General features: G+C 42.1%; 1 protein-coding gene across 3 annotated transcripts in view; it reads right to left on the bottom strand.

Moving 5' to 3' along the window:
* arhgap42b (Rho GTPase activating protein 42b) overlaps positions 1-16,171 on the bottom strand; it is a 203,276-nt gene that overhangs the window by 2,118 nt on the left and 184,987 nt on the right. For all 3 annotated transcript variants that reach the window (XM_084314590.1, XM_084314592.1, XM_084314591.1), the window contains 2 exons: positions 6,937-6,999; positions 6,347-6,426 (listed from right to left, as the gene is read on the bottom strand). In XM_084314590.1, coding sequence (XP_084170716.1) covers positions 6,347-6,426; positions 6,937-6,999 — 143 coding nt within the window. The remainder of the gene's footprint in view (positions 1-6,346; positions 6,427-6,936; positions 7,000-16,171) is intronic.

Genomic DNA, 16,171 nt, shown 5'->3' with positions numbered 1-16,171 from the left:
TTATTAGGGATCCCCATTAGCTGGTGCGATAGCAACCAGCTAGTCTTCCTGGGGTCCACACACAAAAAAAATCACCATTGCAAAAAAAACAAAATTATTAAAAGTCAGTACACACAATGCATAATGAACCTACTGTAACAATTAATATAGCTAAAATTACATTAGTGTAAAACAAAAACAAAAAACCACTTTACAGTGTTAAAAACAATTTAAAAACAATTTAAGATTCTTTTTAAAAGTGAATCTACTGTAAATGCAGCAGTACATGATACATCAAGGAAGACTCCAGGTCAGGCTGCTCTTTAGATAACACCCTTATTTCAGGCTGCTGTTATGATTACACCACCCTATTGAGTCATCCACTGGACCAGAAAGACACCTCTCTCTCTCACTCACACACACACACACACACACACACACACACACACACACACACACACACACACACACACACACACACACACACACACACACACACACACACACACACACACACACACACACAGATGCACTGCACTAAATCACACAACTGACATCCAATTAGCTACTCCTGAAAAATTTATTAGATTAATAAAATCATCAAAGTAACTCGATACAAAACTGATCAAGGTAAATCCGCAAAGTGATTCAGAGTGAAACATACAGGGCCTATAAATACGGGGAATAATTTTGTATTGATTTTGCCAGCCCCTCTGGACAAAAGTGTTCGTTTTTCCTGGAGTGAGTGAAGACTGCATTTCCCATGAGTGCCCCTGCCTCTTGTCGTGAAGATCTTGATCTGACTAGAGGTGCGTGCATTTGTTTTGGAAGTGAGTGAAAGGAAGACTGTAAAGACTTTTTAACACTTAATTTTTTTTTTAAACATAGCTGATTGCAGGATACATAGCGGTGATCTATTAAAGGGGCTATGTACTGCTATTCCTAGCACTATTTGGGCAACTTTACACAATTCCTGTTAGTCTATTGAAGACATTTGTACGTTTTTTTTCAAAAAAATGCATTGTTTTATATTTCTAATCAAGTACTCAAAACCATCATTTTTCAGCCTCAAGAAATCAGGCTGTTATGGCCTGGCTCCGCCCATAAGCACTTTGAGTGACAGTCAGTCCACAGTCTGCACTGGTAGAGGGAGGGAGGGAGGGGGGGGAAGAGAGAGAGAGAGAGAGAGAGAGAGAGAGAGAGAGAGAGAGAGAGAGAGAGAGAGAGAGAGAGAGAGAGAGAGAGAGAGAGAGAAAGCCGTTATTGACAAGGCCCCCTCCCTCCCTCTCTCTTCCTTTCTCTCCCTCTCGGTGATGAGTCCGCTCGCGGCAGAGAGAGAGAGGGAGGGGGTGGGAGAGAGAGAGAGAGAGAGAAAAAAAAGACAGGCAAGGCCCCCTCTCTCCCTCCCTCCCTCTCTCTTCCTTTCTCTCCCTCTCGGCTCTCGGTGATGAGACGCGGCAGCTTGTGTTTTTTTTTTCCCTTTCTCTCAATCTCCCGTTTGCGGGTGTGTGGCGCGCGGCCGGCAGGTACCCCCCCCCCAAGTTCCCCCTCTCTCTCCATCTCTCTCTCCCTCTCTCTTCCTTTCTCTCCCTCCAGAGCGCACGGGCCCCACTCCGCCTCGCAGCTGAGGAAGTGGCTTCCTCCACTCGCTGTCTAGTCTAGGTAGAATGGGGGCGGGCATTAGCTCCAACCACAGAGCCAATCGCATCACTGTGCGCTACCCAGAGCCCGAATGACGTGACTCAGGCCTTCAAATCAAAATGGCCTGATTTACTGGAGGAGGAAAGGGGCTGAGCTGAAACAGAGCAATCCGCCAATATGGTATTTAGACACTAAAACACATTGATACGAACTCCTATTACTATAATACAATGCTAGAGACTGAAAAATGACATTTATAGTACATAGCCCCTTTAATAACTAATATGACAATCCACGTTAAAGTACGTTTTGTTTCAGTACCATTAAGGTCGTAATGTACAAATAACATTACCAGCTTCGGTTGCTCAGTATTAGTAATTTTGTTGAGAATGCTAAAGTTATCAACATTCCTTAATAATGTTATGTCTGTTCATAATCATTGCCAACAGCAATATATAGTTTGGTAGCAAGGTCATCACAAAATGTTACGTTATTATTAGCCAGTTGTACTATTCCAGTAATGTCTACCGTGACTTATTACATACCTGTCAAGGAGAAAGAATGGACTGCATTTATATAGCGTGTTTATCCAAAGAGCTTTACAATTTGTTCCTCACATTTTAAATGGTAAATGGACTGCATTTACATAGCGATTACCAGACGACCACTCTACCTCCTGAGTCACTTGCCAGTGAATCCTTTTAGCCCATGTTTTATCACGGTCCCCATTAGCTTTTCTACGTTCCTCTGTCAATTATTTTCTTTTTGGCTTTGCTGATCCTGCCCCAGTATCAGCCATAACCACAAAATATAACAGATTTTTTTTTTTTTTATTAAACTCTAACGTTAGTTACTCACTCTGCAAAACGTACACAGTATATATCAGTAGGCGTGCCTTAAATACACAAAATCTCTGGGTAACATTATCACGTCTCATGCCTTCTCGTATCATTGCTATGCCGATGATACTCAACTCTTCCTCTCCTTCCCTCCCTCAGATATCCACGTCTCTGAGCGGATCTCGGCCGGTCTGTCTGACATCTCCGCCTGGATGACGACCAACCACCTCAAACTGAACCTAAGCAAAACAGAATTGCTTCACCTGCCGACCAAATCTTCCCCCCTGACCGACCTTTCCATCACAGTCGAGAATGCAACTGTGACCGCGTCCCCGACCGCCAATAACCTTGGTGTTGTCCTTGACGACCAGTTGAACTTCTCCGCTCACATCGCAGCGACAACCAGAAAATGCAGATTCCTCCTGAGCAACGTCAGAAGGATCCGCTTCCTGACAAAAGAAGCCACCCAACTCCTCGTCCAATCAACAGTCATCTCCTGCCTCGAATACTGCAACACACTGCTTGCTGGCCTTCTGACCACTGCCACCAAGCCTCTTCAACTCATTCAGAACGCAGCGGCCCGCCTGATCTCAAACCTACCGAAGTCAGCCCATGTCACCCCACTTCTCAGGGACCTGCACTGGCTCCCCATTGCCGCACGAATCCGCTTCAAGGCCCTCGACCTGGCATATCGTGTGGCGAAGGGAACGGCTCCCGCCTACCTCCAGTCAATGGTCTCTAACTACACACCCTCAAGACCCATACGCTCTGCATCTTCTGGCCGCCTCAGACCTACTCCTATCCGAGCTCCGGGAGGGTCATCCAAGAGAAGTCGCCTATTCTCGGTCCTTGCCCCACAATGGTGGAACGAACTTCCCACCACAGTTAGGACAGCCGAAACCCGTCCAATCTTTCGCCGTCGACTAAAGACGCACTTCTTCAATCATTATCTAAAAAAAAATAAAAAAACATTACAATTTTAAACTCTAACCCTAATTAACCTTACTGTCATGCACTTAATAAAATAATTTATAATAATTTAGGACCTGCTCAGAGGTCATCAATCGGCACGCATGCGATGCATGCATGCGATTCGTCTCTGCGATTAACCCATCCCGTCGTCCTCCCCCCCCAAGGGCAGCCGGGAGCAGACAGGCGTCAACGTGAGCCGCGCCAGGGGACCAATCCAAGAGCTCCTGTCCGTCTTCGTCAAGGACGCCACAGTGTTAGCGATCTATTGTTGTGCATGTTTTTCCATTGGGTTTATCTTATCGGGGGGGGGGGGGGAACCCTTGCGAGCATGGGGAGAACATGCAAACTCCACACAGAAAGGCCTGGGAGATACCCCACCTGGGTAACTGGCATCATGGAAACCTGGTCCCCAAGCGGGAATCAGACCCTGGACCTTCTTGCTGTGAGGCGACAGTGTTAACCACTACACCACCGTGCCGCTTCATTATTTATGTCCTAATAATACTAACCTACACTGTAGCACTCAACACTTTGATGAACATTGTTACTCAGCTGATAGAGTTGTACCCTTCCTGCTGTCTTGTTGTACAAAACTTGTAAATCGCTTTGGATAAAAGCGTCAGCTAAATGACAACAAAATAGTTTCATCTGCTTTTGAGGGCAATCCCACCCGGACACAGGCATTTAGAATTACTATATAGAAATAGCCAATCTTCTCGCAGACGGCCTCCTTTGCTTATGTAGGTCATATAGTGTTTCTCAACTGGTGGGTTGCGACCCAAAAGTGGGTCGCGGGGCCATTTTGAGTGGGTCGCGGATGTGTGTGTAAAAGAAAAAAGAAAAAATTATATATACGTTTTTTTTTTTTTTTACTACCTATCTTTGTGAAAGTGGCTTCTCAGCTCTGGTCCAGCTGGAGACAAAACAGAGGAACAGATTCGACATTGAGCATGACCTCAGACTCAGAGTTGCTTTGTCTACCATCACCCCAGACTTTGAGACTCTTGTCAGGAGCAAACAACATCCCCAGTTATCCCATTAGTTCCCTGGGATGTTAAGCTAAGATGTCTGCTAAGAAGGATATATTATTTATTATTATTATTATTATTATTATTATTATTATTATTATTATTATTATTATTATTATTATTATTATTATTATTATTATTATTATTGTTATTATTATTATTATTATTATTATTATTATTATTATTATTATTATTATTATTATTATTATTATTATTATTATTATTATTTTATTTTATTTCATTGTGTTTTTAGCCCTAGTTGCACTTTTGTTGCAACCCCAGTTATCCCATTAGTTCCCCCAAACTTACTGTAGGTATGTTATATTAAGCTAAGAAGTCTGCTAAGAAGCATAAATATTATTTATTATTATTATTATTTTATTTCATTGGGTTTTTAGCCCTAGTTGCACTTCTGTTGCAACCCCAGTTATCCCATTAGTTCCCCCAAACTTAGGTATGTTATGTTAAGCTAAGAAATCGGCTAAGAAGCATATATTATTTATTATTATTTTATTTCATTGGGTTTTTAGCCCTAGTTGCACTTTTGTTGCCACCCCAGTTATCCCATTAGTTCCCCCAAACTTAGGTCTGTTATGTTAAACTAAGAAATCTGCAAGAAGCATATATTATTTATTATTATTTTATTTCATTGGGTTTTTACTTTTAGCCCTAGTTGCACTTTCGTTGCACTTTTTTGAGTTTATTTCATGTTTTTAACAGTGCATGAAAGATTGTGTATTACTGCAACAAAAAAAAATTGAAATTAATCATAGTGGTTAAAAAATTTGGGTCGCAACTTAATGACTAAGGAAAATGTTGGGTCCCGAGGCTAGACCAGTTGAGAACCACTGATGCATTGTTAATAAATAAAGAGTAAAGACTAAAGAGTAAAGACTGTTTCATAACCAGTTAAAAACTCCTAGTACAGTAGCTGCTTTAAGTGTTATGTACACAGTGTAAATGGTGGGGAGAGTCTGTTGACATTTGCAGGGTCTGGCTGCTGGCTCTACACTCCTAAGCAGAGCTGTCTCTATGCCTGTACGTCACAGCCTGCTAAACACCTCTGCCCAAAAGAGACAAAATCTGTACCAAATCTGGACATCCGCAACCAAATTAGTTGAAAGAAAATGTTGCTATAACTTTGAATTGCGTGTATACAGAGTATCACAAATAACCAAAGATTTTGTCAGCTTGTCTGATAATTTATGAATCATGCAGTGATGTAGTAAAGACTGTCTCTTCTGTGTAAGGAAACCATACCTTTATGGCTGCGTTCATCGTCGCTTCCATGGACACACATTAAATTCTTTAACTTTTTTCGACAAATTTTTCTGTTCTTATTTATAAAAGAGACAAAACAATATGGGGGCAACAACTTCATAATATTGTTTATTTCATATGTTAAGGGGAAATAATATGAGTATAAGTAGCACCGGTTAGTTTACTTCCTCTTTGGGAAGAGATGTTTGACAGTGGAACGTCGTCCAACTCTCTGCATAGGAGAATCTGCTGGCTGCCTTCACAGAGGACAGGCTCTGGTGCCTTCCATCTCTGGGTTACTCTGACCTGCTTGGCCCGGTTCTGAGCCAAGTCGTCTCCTCGTGGAAAATGCAAGAGGTAATAAAAAATGCCTGAGCTCTGTGGATTTTGGCAAAGTAAATGTGAGAGTCACAGTTACACTTCCGCTGTATACATCATCTAGCCGAGCCAATGCTATGTGCTGCCAATAGATGAAGGATCACTTCTGTGTACAGGTTGTTTAAATGCACAATCCGCCCTTAAATGGTGACATCTCACATATGTCTCTCTCACAGGCAATACTAAATAAAGTAAATTGACCAATAGGTCAGGTCATAGGTCAGGGTTTTGAAGGCTGGCTGAACTCACCGTTTGAGAATTGCGCCCCCTGCGGGAAGCTGAGCTCATGACTGTGCTCTGCCTCGCAGGAATACATTGCCTTAGCATCTCTGAAATGACAAGAAATTACCAGATTTATAAACAATAAGAGATGAAGTAAATAAGGTTACACTTTAGTTGAAGATAATCTGATGTAGGCCTGTCCCCGACTAAGGATTTGTATAGTCGACTTTGATTAGCTGATAGTCGACTACCCCCCCGAATGCAAAGACAATAATATATATATATAAATATATATATATATTTTTTATCATTCCATTTGGGCTGTGGGGGGTGCTTAATGTCTGAAGGAGTCGACTGAAGGCTTCTTGTCCTCTGCGAAAGCATGCAATTGGTCCACTGATGGATACATCTTGATATTTGTCTATATATATTTGTGTGAACTCATTAGACAGGTGAAATCCTCTTTCAGTGCCTCTGTGCCCGTTTTCTTAGGCAGTTAGCCTCGCTGGTATGCGCGCCATTAGCGTCAGCCACACTTCTAGACCTCTTTGCTTTTGGAAAGAATGATCAAAGAATGACTAGTCGAGGTCAGCCCTAATCTGATGTGCTACACGTACCTTCCAACTGGTGCAGGGTGTGAGGAAGAAGCGTTTTCAAAAATCAACGCTCGGGCAGCAACTCTGAAACAACATGAAGAAACTACAGTTAATTCAACGTGACCTCATCCAGGATGATGATGATGATAACGTAAAACATATAGAAAACAAATTTACCGGATATCTGCTTTTGTCTTTCAAAAGGAAATACATCTGTAAACACACATCAAATGCCAAAACAAACACATACCCCTTGACTCAGAATGGTCTGTTTTATTGAAATGTGCACAGCAGTAATTTGTTTATACTGTATAAACAAACAAAGTTTGAACCACAGGAACTTTCCCCCGAAACTTCAGTGTGTTTGCTCTGTGGGGACCAGGGTCTAAACACAAGTAGCGGGAAATTATTTCCCCCCCCCAAAAGACCCCGTTCTGGGGGTAGGACTTTTCTGAAGTCCGGGCCCTCATTTATCAACAATTCTTAGAAAGTGTTCTATCTTTGTAAGCACATAATTTAGAATGTGTGTACGCACAAAAAAAACAGGATTTATCACACGTGCGTACACAGGTCGTACGCACACCTGTCTTGATAAATATCACTTTGATCCTACGCTGCAGCTCGTGCACGGTTTTACGTATTTGCATATAGCACCGCCCGTAATTAACCATATACGGTAATGGAACACCCCCATGAAATGTGGAAAAGTGGACTAAGCCGAGGGAAGCGTGTTATGGAGAAATACGTGACAGGCTGACAGACATGTAAACGTACGGTGATGTCGGATATGATATCTATTAACTTAAAGACCATATTAACTAATAAAGACCGTGCTGGAGTATGACTGCCTTTTTCTGTTTTGTTCGATTAATATCCAGGGATTAAAGTTCTCCTCAATTTTATTCCAAATCGCGACGGATTTTCCGTCAATTTTCTACCTGCTGCATATGATTTCTAGAGGCATACAATCTATTTTGATGTCGGTATTGGGTAGCCTATATAAACAATAATACAAGAGCATATACAAGAACAATGAATCTCACTGTATGATGTAGCCTATACGCCATGTACAAACATGAACTTGAATTCCATCATGTCTGTGTGCGGGAGCTCACAAGGCTGTTGTCACAATGTAAATAAGAACGTGCACTGAAAAGTTACAGTATGTAGTTGGTTGATTATTTGTATGACAGTCATAAACCCTTGCAAAAAGTATCAGTTTTATTTAATGAATTGAAAACATGCAGCATGCCTTTCCTCCCGGCAGCAACGACAGTGGAATCCCTTTCTATTCACATAACTGCATTTGTGATGGAGCTTTGACAGCTACATGGGTGGTACAGTAATAACAGTCTATTACTCGATCCATCTACAATATCACTATGGACCGTGCCATGTAGCCTATGTATAGCCTGCCTATGTGATCAATAAAAACGCGAACTTGAATCCCATCATCATATTTATATGTTGTGTGTCTGTCCACTATGTTTATTACTTTGTTATTTCCCCCCCCTATCTATGTAAAGCGACCTTGCATGGGTCTCTTGAAAGGCGCTATATAAAATGAAGCTATTATTATTATTGTTGTTGTTATTATTATTATTATTATTATTATTATCACGTCTGTGCGCGGAGCTCACAAAAAAAAATACTGTCTTTTACTTTCAGTCTCAGTGAAGTTTCAACGGAGCGAGGTAATCTATTCTAACCAACAAATTGAAGTAGAAAGCATTTCGTTGTGGCCAATCTTATTTGGAAACATGACACAAAATAATAGTATGTCGCTTTTTATTTGAAACAATATTTAATCGCATTTGGAGGTGGGTGTTCTGCGTCTGCCCCCCGTGCCAAACCAGCAAGCCAACCTCTTGTTCGCGCGTGAGCCCGTTATAATTACACTACTGTCGCTATTTTACAATGAACTATAATGAATTACGGGTCATACAGAAGTTGAACACGCCAGTGTTGGAAGTAATGCACGGAAGCTTATTTCCGCGTTGCAGACTGCAATAATTCTACCACCGGGCGCCAGCTACGCATGCTCCGAGGCGAGCTGTGCGTATATATACGCACAAAGTCAAGCACAAGTTCAATTTGATAAGTCCCACACTTTGCTTAGAAATGATCGTACGCACGGGTTACGCACATATCTGTGCGTACGCAACGTTGATAAATGAGGGCCCAGGAACGTTGGCAGTGGTGCTTGCAGGCGCTGAACAGACTTGCAGCATTTCATTTCAACCGATATCTCCAAAACTCCACAGCACAAACCATTAAATGCATTATGCACAAACAGCACAATGCATTAAAAACATTCCTCCCTCAGCAAATATTTTTGTTACATCAATATTGTGATGTCAGAACAGTCCTAAAGGCGCTCCCATAGTCCAGCAGACTGTACACAGAGCAGACTCCGCGGAGGTCCGCGCGGACTCTTGAGCTTTGATCTCAGCGGACAGCAGACCCACAGGTGGGAAGCTCCTATTTTCTGACGCGCGGACATCCGCGCCGCTGACTTGGTGTCACACAAAACGCTGCTCGGCGTTTTGGTTGACATCGAACTGCATTTAATGTGACGCCGATCTGCATTTTACTCTGAACACTCGCTCTGTGCCAAGAGAGATGTTTGAATGGCTTTTCTAAATGAAGTGTGTAAAATTGCCAGTTTTATTTCGAAATATTGGAAACGGAGATAACATAGAATGTTATCTCCGTTTCCAATATTTTGAAATAAAACTGGTGCTTTTATTTCATGCAATGCTTGTCTTTTCAGCACCACGCGCTGTCCACCTCAAGCCTATACGGTACATTGCATCTCGCTGCCTATATACCTGTTATTCAAGTGCGTAAAACTGCCCGTTTTATTATCGAAATATTGGAAACGGAGATAACATACTCTTTATTTTGACATCGGATGACGACGACATGACAGAAGTTGAACAGCGTGGGGACAATTGTGTAAACTGCCGCGTGACATGTAGGAAATTGGTCCGCGGAGGTCCGCTCGACTATGAAGGCTCAAAGAGTCCGCGCGGACCTCCGCGGGGTCTGCTCTGTGTACAGTCTGCTGGACTATGGGAGCGCCTTAAGTGTGTACCTAAACTCATTGGCTGCCACGCTGTTTCCGGGATATGGCTATGCGCTACCACGCATTAAACCAATGGAGTCTGTCACCTTGTTTGCAGGGCTATAACTATATTCTATATTATAGCTATGGATGCAATACTATGGCCCATTTGACGTCGAGTATCTATCGTTCAATATGTGAAAACGATTTTTTTCCCCATCCATACATTCCCCTTTTATAACGTGGTGAATATAGGTATAGTTTTAGAGCGGTCTAGGGTAATTCCCAAAAGGCTGCGTAATAGCCATATGTGTGTATTCTACTAAAAGCGTTGTCGTTTCTTGCCTGGACTAGCTACTATTCTCAAATCAAATCTAGATTATAGGTATTATGTTTCATCATGAATGCATGAAAGGGGGGGGGGGGTTCTTTATGCTTTGATTGTCACCAACGGAATACGTTACACAGTACATTACACACATACGCTCCGATCGCAATGAAGGAATTCTTGGATCAACGCAAGATTGATACCATATAGCCCTTACCTTGACTAGGATGTACTAGGGGTGGACGGTATGGTCTAAAATGTATATCACGGTATAATTTGAAGCATAGACGGTAACGGTATATATCACGGTATCAGTGTTTCTGTTAGAATAATTTTTTTTGCCTGATAGGCAGGCTATATAAATAATGACATCCTCAAGGCATGTAGATTTATAATATTTTAACTTAAAACTAGGCTACTTTTGCGTATAAAGTCATTATATTCCAAATAAAATAAGTCCCGAGTCGAGACTCCTGCTCCCATTGCAAACAGCGGGGCTGGATTTTGCTAGAAGCATATGTAGCTGCAGAGCCGCAGAGCGAATTGAATTGAATAAGAATTGAGACAAAGGTGCCACTCATCCTCAGCTTTAAGAATTGACAATTGTGTCAACAAATTGACACATGTGTCAACAAATTGACACATGTGTCAACAAATTGACACACAAAATGCTTAGAGACGATGGGGGTCAGAACGGCGCAAGGGTGGGGGGGCGCTGTTTGACGGGCCTGTGACCAGACCGCGTGTAGCTTTATGCCAAGCAAGCAGTGCAAAAACTTACCGTAGTGGCATGCAGTAATGCGCCTTTCATTTTCCGCCGCCCAGCGCCCAGGTCGCGCGGAAATAGGCTGTCTATTGCCATTCTCTTTGACAAACTCTAACCTTAACCAGCTCCTTAACAACGCCTAAACTTAACCGTTCTAACCTTAACCAACTCCGAAACAATGCCTAACCTTAACCATAGAAATTATATTGCCATTCTCTTTGACAAACTCTAACCTTAACCAGCTCCTTAACAGCGCCTAAACTTAACCGTTCTAACCTTAACCAACTCCGAAACAATGCCTAACCTTAACCGGCGAAAGAATACACGTTAAAAAAAAATCACGTTAAAAAATATTTTCGATGGGATTCGAACTCGCCAGCAAACAAGCCATAGGATCCACAGCCATGTGTCTTTGCCAATTGAGCTAGTGCCAGATAGTGAATAAGAGGCGGTGACTTATATATATTGAGCTCCAACCAAGGCGGGATCTCATGCGCATGCGCGGGCACCTCGCGCGAGCACGCCGGCGCACGCACGCACCTGAGCGAGCACGCCGCCGCCGGTGCACGCACGGTAGCATTTGTCTGAAAAGAAGGGCGCTTTACCGCACTAGCGTGCGGTGACGAATGCGGAAGCATTTTTGCACTGCTTGCTTGGCATTAACGTACAGGCGACCAGACCTGAAAGAGCCACTGGCTCTGCGGCTCTGCAGCTGCATGCTATTCGCAAATCCACTGCTGCACGCCTTCCTCCCGGCTCCCGCTGCTGCCGTCGTTATCATAACACTACACACATATCGTAATGTTTACAGCAAACTGTAGTTGATCACCAGGTATGTTTTATTAACGTAGAATAATTCATATAAGAAAAACGATAGGGAAATATCTTACCTTTCTCCACTGGTTAAAAATGCCAGGAACTGAAATTGAAACTTGCTGTGCGCCGCGGTGATATGTGTTTATTATGAAATGACAATTGCGTGTTGACACGCCCACTGCGCGAAGCCTTCTAAATAACTTTTTCCAGTTTGCACATATCTATTATCTATGACTAATTCTATCTATTTTTAGGGGCAAATGCGATTGAAATAGTCGCACTGTGGTTACATGACGTCATTGCTATTTTAGAGCTGCTCTACCGGTTAAACGGTATAGTCAAAATCCATACCTTAGAGCAAATTAATACCGTTTATACCGTATACCGTTTATACCGTCCACCCCTAGGATGTACCCCAAAAAGAATATTCCAATTATCTGATCGCCATTCCAAGTATTGATGTCGATCGTGATTCGTGCCGCCAACATAATCCACCAAAGAACATGAATCGGGAGTGTTTGATTCTTATCAATCCATGCGTTATTATAACCGCTGGTCATGTCCGACAAGGAAAAGTCCGCCCGGACCTATATAATCGATGCACACCCCAATACACAGAGTTTCAAAGGATGTGCAATACCGGCCGCAACCTACCAGGCGGCGGTATTTGACTTTGCAATCTCAGACCCATTCCCAATGATAACATCAGGCTCCCTGGATGGATAATGAATGTAAATATTGAATAAAAGAAATAACGATCAAATAACGTATATATACACATGGTTGGCGTTCAACGGTTGTCGGACTAACACGTATATAAGCGTTGTCGGCGTCCAATGAGTTAAGCTGTAGCCCTATTTTCAGAAATTTCACCTAAAGGTACATGCCCAAGTAAATGGAAGATTGCTCCACTTCTACAAGGTCAATTTGCATGTTCTTGGTATCTAGGAACATCTAGGGACCTGGAGGTATGTATTCCCAGTGTCATAAATATTGTGTCTGTTACTAGGCTTGAGTAAATTGTGATGAAACAAAGGAGAATATAAATTATGATTTCTTTTTGCATCTTTGCCGGTGAATAACACCATGTTACAATTGTGGAACCACCGAGCTCGCTCACTGAGCTCATTCACCACCTTCTTGAGATCAAGTGTACAAAAGATCTAAGCAAATTAATAAAGGGAAGATGATTAAACAGAAGGATTCGTAGATACAGTAATAAATTATAATCAATTTTAATTCATATTTGACCTTGAACTTGACCTTATTATGGCAAAATCATATATCTATGGATAGGGAAAAAGCTCATATTTCCAATGGCAGTGTTAAATCTGGATTTAGTAATTTCCTCACGGTTTTACGATAAAAGAGATATAATTAGCATAAATTAAAATTTTAGGTAAATCTTTAAAAACATCTGTAAAAATGAAAATATACACTTTTACTGCTATTTTGATAGGGTTATGGTCTTACTCTTTACGCTTGGCTACATTTGAAAAAGAAACACAACCCTCTTAACATCCAAGGGCCCACTTGAGGACGATTCGCGACACGCCACTTTGCCGACCTCTAGTGGCCCGGGTGTGCATTTCTTTTAATACAATATATATATATTAGAGCTGGGCCGTTAACGCCGTTAACGTACTGCGTTAACGCGAGACTATTATCGCGCGATAATACAATTGACGCCGTTCATCTATTTCTCAAAGTTGGGTCTGTATTGTCCTTAAATACTTGCCGTAGTTCCCAGCTGTGGTACCCGGAAGTGATTGCACAAGTATGTACCGGAGCTGTAGTCAGAATAATGTGTCAAACTAAAGTAGTGGTCCGGTAATCATTGTTTTTAATTATCTTTTTCCCCATCCTTTTTCCGATTTTTCTCCCATCCCACTGTTAGTCGTTATGCCAATTCCCAACCCCCTTCCTGGTTGTTGCGCACCTCCCCCTACTGTTGGTCCGAGAGGCCGGAGACTGTCACATGCTTTCCTCCGACGCATGTGCAGCCAGCCGGCAGCCAGCCTGGCAGCGCAGATTCTCACTGGGAGAGTGTAACGTGTGGAAGGTCGCACGACCTCTCTCCAGATCCTACCCTCGCTGTGCAGGCGCCCCGACCGAACTGTAGGGGTCGCTGTCCACAACGCCCAGGACCCACCCACGGCTTCCCTCCCCCTAACTCAGCCAAACGAGTTAGTATAGCGATCAGCCCAAGCCAAGGCAATGCTGACTCTCCGGGAGTCGAGACCGCAGCCTCTTGCATTGGTGACGAGCACAATCTCCGCTACGCCACCTGACCGCCCCGGTAATCATTGTTATACAGGTGAGGTTAAGAAGTCCTCAGGATATAACACAATTCGGCGATGAGGACGTCTGAATCTGCGCAATGCAAGAAAGAAGAAGTCCGTCGGGAGCTTTGTTTACATTATTAACGTTAGCTTAGCGAGTTAGCATGTTAGCTCACGTTGCTCGGGCGGCACTTGGAAACATCTACAAGAGGAGGAAATCCACTTTACACACTAAAGGAAGGATCGACTGGACTATCGTGAGTGTTTACAACAGAAATGGCTTGGGTTATTGGAAATATTGGACCGTTTGATGACAATGTGGAGCAATATGAAATGAAAATGGGGGACCCTGATGTAAACAAGACAAACGTCTTTCTCTGGTCTGCATCCCCTTAACTATTGTGTGTATTGAGCCGTACTGTATTGTACCCATTCTGCAATCTGTTAAATAAAGTTTTCATTCATTCATGGAACTGTTACACTGAGCTTGCACTGAATTTGTTGAGAAACCTGCTTCTGCAGCAGTCTGTGTGTGAGCAACCAGTCAGCAGCATTGTGAATTTAGAGATTCACTAAAAGACACATTGAGAGACAGGTTTGTGTGTGGATTAAGAAATGAAGGTGCACAGAAGAAACTACTGACAGAGAGTGATTTGACACTGGAGAGAGCTGTCAATATCAGTGTAACAATGGCATCAGTGTAACAATGGCATCAAAGGAAGGGCACAGAAAATTACGATAAATCTGGTTTTAAAAGAAACACTGGAAATTACAAAAAGAAGAGACATGTTCATGCTGTTGAACAAGGAGATAGAACAGCTAGTGACTCCTCAGATGAAGAGGAGAGGATAAATCTCCTCCTCTGGTCATTATTTGGGTAGAACACACATATTTTGAATGGCTTCGGCAGATTTTCTTTTTTTTTAGCCATTTTAATCTAGATTAATCTAGATTAACTCCAAGATTGCAGATAGATTAATCTAGATTAAAAAAAATTATCTATGCCCACCTCTAATATATAGAATTATCGATTGTCGAATAAAACGTTCCGCGGTTCTCGAGTTACATGCCGATATTACACGGCAGTCAGATTACCACCCCCGACTCCTGGGGCTCTACCTCCGTCAATCATTTGGCGATCTCGAAATCTTTTGGATGGGGTTGTAGCCAATGAGTGTGGCTTTCCAATGATACCCCACGTGGGGATCTAATACGGTCTGTATTGATCGATTTATGATAAAAACCAGAAGGGTCCTCAGATCTGGGGACCCTACAGCTTAACAGGTTAAGTATTTAATGATACTTATAATGTCCATTTCACTCATTTCATCTGCTTTCAACCAGGAAATGCAAATGTGTAATTATAAACTGATATATCTAGTAATCTATGCACAAAAGCGATTGTGGCTTTCAGCAAATATATCTTAGTTACAAATTACAATTAGATTGTATGAACTAAGCAGTTGAAATGTTTGCAGCTCAAGCATTTAAAGATTGTGATTCCCTACTGACAGAGAACATTGCACTACAGCCCTGCTATTATAAACTGATATATCTAGTGATCTATGCACAAAAGTGATTACCGGTATATATATCTTTTTTTAACAAATCTCTTAGTTACAATTAAAGATTGTAACTAAGTAGGTGAAATGTTTGCAGCTCAATTATTTAAAGATCATTATTAGTGCGCACCTTATTTGGAAATAGAGTCATGTCAACTGGACTCTGTGAGTTGCCAGAGCATTCCTATTCAATGGACCAATATATGGCAAAAGAGTATGCACTGCAGGGAACATTGTAGGGCTGCAACTAATGATTATTTTGGTAATCGACTAATCTGTCGATAATTTTTTCGATTAGTCGAATAATCTAACGATTATTTTTGTCATTCGATTAGTCGACTAATCTAACGATTATTTTTGTCACACCCTCAATCTCTGCTTCCTGTGGGCATGGCTCCTTCTCCAATGCATGGTTTACCTCACATGCTCAACTCT

Source organism: Notolepis coatsorum (assembly GCF_963971535.1).
Source record: "Notolepis coatsorum genome assembly, chromosome: 1".
Lineage (NCBI taxonomy): Eukaryota > Metazoa > Chordata > Actinopteri > Aulopiformes > Paralepididae > Notolepis > Notolepis coatsorum.
Note: the sequence above shows the minus strand (reverse complement) of the source record. Positions and strands in the feature narration are given on the sequence as shown.